Raw genomic sequence first — 4,562 nt, 5'->3', positions numbered from 1 at the left:
CCCCCCCACATTTTTTTACCCCTGCCACAAAAACCCCTTCGCTGCAGGGAGCCACTGGCTAGAAAAAAAAAATCCCGTCATGAATGAAAGGCATCTTCATAAAGCTTTGAAATGTAATGTTTGGTGGGAAAACCCCAGCCTGTACAAAGTGACTTATGACCAAAAAACAAGCTCCATCGCACTTTCCGTCAGGCCTGAACATGAAAGTGTATTAGTCTTCAGAGAGCGAATTCAAGATTTCACTGATTAACCCATAAATTTGGCTGTCAAACAAGGCCGCAGGGAGAAAGGCAGGTGTGTTTTCAGGTGGAGGGGAGTGTTGGCGTTTTGGTGTCACAGTGTTTTAATAGCACTGCTGTTGTCACAGGACGCCTCAGGACAACCTGCAGAACTAATAAAAAAGGTCGATCAGCCATTACTCTTCTCCTCATCTTGCTTTCAAATACACTTTTCAGCCAAAAAAAACCACTAAACCTTTTTTTTTTTTTTTTACCCCCAGCACCTTGTGTAATTGCAACTCATTGTCAGAAGTGGCACTTACAGCACGGATAGTTGAGCACCATGATGTCATCTATAGCAATGTAGCCTCGCCGCTCCCTGGAAACTGTTGCCTCAATCAGAACCTGCAAAAGTGAAGTGAACATGAATACGTGATGAATAGATTTAATTCATAACCCAAGCAGCAGAAGCATACACTCATGACTAACCTAATGCTCTCAAACGTTGAAGTATAAGAGCAATTTTCCAAAAAACATTGAGGGCTGTGTGGATTCTACTGCTCTTGTTCCCTTACAGTGACAGGTGCATTAATTATAAACAAGCCTGTCTTCACATTGTTGCACATCTGCTGACCCAAAACAAAAAGTGAGACAACGAGAGAAGTAGGAAAAAGACACATGCATAAGAATAAAGGAATGGATAAGTTTTGCCTCAGTCTGCAGGGCCAAGAGAAGTAATAGCTTTATCAGAAAGCACACAATGTGACGGCGGAGTCATAAGCCCCATTCTACATTCAGGGCGCAGGCTGCTGTGAACTCATAACAGCAGATAATATAGCTCGCATAGGGCCATGAGACTCAAGGGAGGACAAAACTCTGTACCTTCCTATGGTACAATAAGCTGGATAAGCGGTGGGCTCTCATGAAACCTAATCAATATCAAATCACCATCCTGAGGAAGAGTGAGAGACCTACAAGACACAGGGGTGATGTTTGTTTATCACAGCACCAAGGACAGACCTCCATCCACGTTTGATCGAAGGCCAGCTTTGAGTTATTGCTTCTCATAATCCTCTGACCAAATGATTACAACATGGTTCTTATCAAGCAGGTCTTGATCTTAAATCCTCCAAGCTACTTACTATAAATGTGTGCGTCTGATCTTACATGTAGGCGCAGCTGAAGTATGTTATGAAAGACTGGAGCTCGTTCTGCTCAAAGTCATATAAAGACTGTATAAAGATAGACTCTATTCTATACCTTTACCCATGGTTTTTGCATTCTAACTATTAACATTATTGTTCAGTTTTTGGCATTGACTGTATAAAATATGGACCGCTCCCAGAAGTGAAGCCGTCACGCTGGGGCAGCTGGTTGCAGTTTAGGTCATAAATCCCTCCTCCTCCATGTTAGTAGATGGAACATGAGCCAAACTAAAAACTCATACTACAAATCACATACATTTTTCCCATAGGTCATTCATTTTTTTCTGGTAAGTTTGTTTTTAATAGGTTATTTTATGATATAATAAGGGGTGTATTTCAGTTGATCTGACAAATTCGATTGGCGGTCTGATGCTGTCACTCCATTTCTCGTCGCTACTGCACAGAATGTGGTTGCAAAAATGTAAGACAGCAGTGGCAGTAGTCTCAATATTTTGGCTTAATTTTTGTATAGTGGAGGGAAGTGGTGACTCCATGTTATCTTAATCATCACATTCCACTATACTGATAGTCACAATAACATCAGCAGAACCTCTGGCCCAAATGCCAGCTTTACACAGTCAGCAGGACAGAGACAGTCCCACCTCCCCAGACTCGGAAAGGTAGATGTGTTATTATACCAACAATTGGTGTGACAACAGCCCAGGCCATGCATGACCCCTAATGGCACCTCCAGAGACACATTGTGATGGGATGTGAGGGGATTTCAGGTCAGCTAGAAAACCCCAAGATAGAAAGAGATGCAGAGAGTCAAGCGTGCAGAGAGGAGAGAGAGGGGACGCTAGGAGCAGGCAGAAGGAGAGGAGAGGTGAAAGGGAAAGCAGGAGGAAAGGTCCTGGCTGCTGGGTCTCAGAGATGGAGAGTGACCCTGCTCTGGCTACAGCTGGCTGCTCTCCTCTGGCTCGGGGACGAACACTGAGGCTAATCTCCCTCTGCCACAGTCAATTTTCTTGTTGTTCCCAGACACAGCTGGAACATGAGCCAGAAGATGCCACTGCTTTTAAATAGGACTATTAACATTTCCTGTCTTTTTATTCTTTTACTTTATTTTATTAAAAGCCTGTGTATGACATTTTTTTCTCATTTAATTCTTTTTGTTTTTCTTTCCACAGCTAATTTCTCCCCTTCCCTCCTTCTGTGCACCAGCCCAAATGCACAATATTTGCAATGATGATTAAAACAGAACAGGTTTCTAGGTGTTGATTCAAACTAGCTGTGTAAGCATGCACACTTCCATGCCATTAGCCTATCATCAAATTAGCCAGCAAACAGTGATTAGGCTTAATGGTATACAAGAAGAAGACAAAAAAAAGTCTTCAAAGTCTAATTGAAGGTGCTATTACTCTATGTCGAGCTAAAGCACTCAATAAAAGATTGATTTCTGGTTAATCTTCACTATTCTTAGCCATTAGAGTAGGAGGTTATTAAGAGAGAGACATTCTGAGCATTTGTTTCAATAAACAACCTGCCCAGATTTTTATTGAAAGCCACTTTCCCAATGAAACTTCCCATATGCCTGTACTTTATTCCAACAAGTGGTTACTTTATTTTAAAAAGATAGAAATGCAGGAAATATCTTCTGAAGAAAAAAACAAAAGTGTGACACACCATTATATACAACTGATATAAAATGCACATTAGGAGAAAATATTACATTACCCTCTAATACGGGCTTTTAGAAGCAATATTAATGTATACAAATCAAGGGAGAATTTATCTTGGCCTTTAAACCAGCTTCCACCTTTTCTACTCCAGACAGGAGACACCATTAGATTCCAAGGCTTTTTACTCACCATTAGACACAGTCATAGATAAATAACCCTTCTAAATATTCACAGACAAAAGGTCACATGGTGAAGTAAATCTGCTCAGGTGGAAATGCCAAAGGATAACAGTCTGTCTCTGAGAATGGTGATGCTAAGAGTTAGAAATCTCAATTTGCTCTCTGTAGCCATGGGCTCAGCTTGGAGGACTCTCGGCAGGCTGCAGTGGGGAAAGTAGGAGATATTATCAGCCAAAGCGGAGACATGAGCACTCATTTACAAGTCTTTGATGTGCCTCCTGCTTGCTAACTTGTTCCCTTATTTTAAGAAATAACTATATTAAGCAAACACGATTATGTCATGGGAAAAGGAGGTTTAGGAGGTCTAGCTTAGTATAAAGACTAGACTAGACTAGAGGGGAAACAGATAGCCTGGGTATCCCCAAAGGTTAAAAACTAAATCAGGTTAGGACCACCTCTAAAGCTCACTGATTAACGCATTATATATATCTCCTTTATACAAAAATCATTGTCTGGAAACCTCACTATGAAACTAAGACTCCAGGATGACAGTGTGAACAAAGAAGGAATAATCCAACACATAACCCCCTGTAATTTTTCTTTAACTTCTGTTTGTACGTGAATTCAACAAGCAAGATTCTGGCAGGCTGATGTTTTCCCTTTGGACAGGGCCAGGCTATGTGTTTGCCCTTTTTCCAGTCTTTATGCTCAAGTACAGTAAGCCAACCTTCTCCTGGCTCTAGCTTCAAAGTTGGATTGGACGTCTCTGATTTATTTACTCTGTACATAAACAGAAAAATACAAATGGCCATTTGTGGTTTTGTGGGAGGTATGCTGGAACATTTACTGGTCAACAACAGATGACCAGTCTGTTCTGCTGTGCAGCACCCCCGGGTTGCTAGATACAGTTGGTGAGCACTGGATTTTGTACAGTTCTCTCTAACCATGCAGTCATAATTGACCTTGAACTGAAAGTGCATGCTGTGTGTAAGAAAGCCCACCAGTGAATGTATTTTTATCCCAAGCTTTGCAGTTTCCCCTCTTTGAACCACCACCTTATTGTGGTGGAGAGGTTTGAGTACCCGAGTGATCCTAGGAGCTATGTTGTTGGGGGCTATATGTCCCTGGTAGGGTCTCCCAAGGCAAACAGGTCCTGGGTGACGGGTCAGACTAAGAGCAGTTCAAAAGCCCTTTATGAATAAATTAAAATCAAGGACCGTGACGTCACCCGGCATGGCGCAGCCGGGGCGCCACCCTGGAGCCAGGCCCGGGATTGGGGCTCGAAAGCGAGCGCCTGGTGACCGGGCCTCCCCTCATGGGGCCCGGCCGGGCATAGCT

General features: G+C 42.5%; 1 protein-coding gene across 6 annotated transcripts in view; it reads right to left on the bottom strand.

Annotated features, from left to right (window-relative positions):
• The window catches only part of ptprub (protein tyrosine phosphatase receptor type Ub), a 163,496-nt gene that overhangs the window by 64,464 nt on the left and 94,470 nt on the right, over window positions 1–4,562 (bottom strand). For all 6 annotated transcript variants that reach the window (XM_020608395.1, XM_020608389.1, XM_020608390.1 and 3 more), the window contains one exon: window positions 542–623. In XM_020608395.1, coding sequence (XP_020464051.1) covers window positions 542–623 — 82 coding nt within the window. The remainder of the gene's footprint in view (window positions 1–541; window positions 624–4,562) is intronic.

Source organism: Monopterus albus, unplaced genomic scaffold (assembly GCF_001952655.1).
Source record: "Monopterus albus unplaced genomic scaffold, M_albus_1.0 scaffold93.1, whole genome shotgun sequence".
Taxonomy (NCBI): domain Eukaryota; kingdom Metazoa; phylum Chordata; class Actinopteri; order Synbranchiformes; family Synbranchidae; genus Monopterus; species Monopterus albus.
The sequence above is the reverse complement of the archived record's forward strand: the minus strand, read 5'-3'. Positions and strand labels throughout refer to the sequence as shown.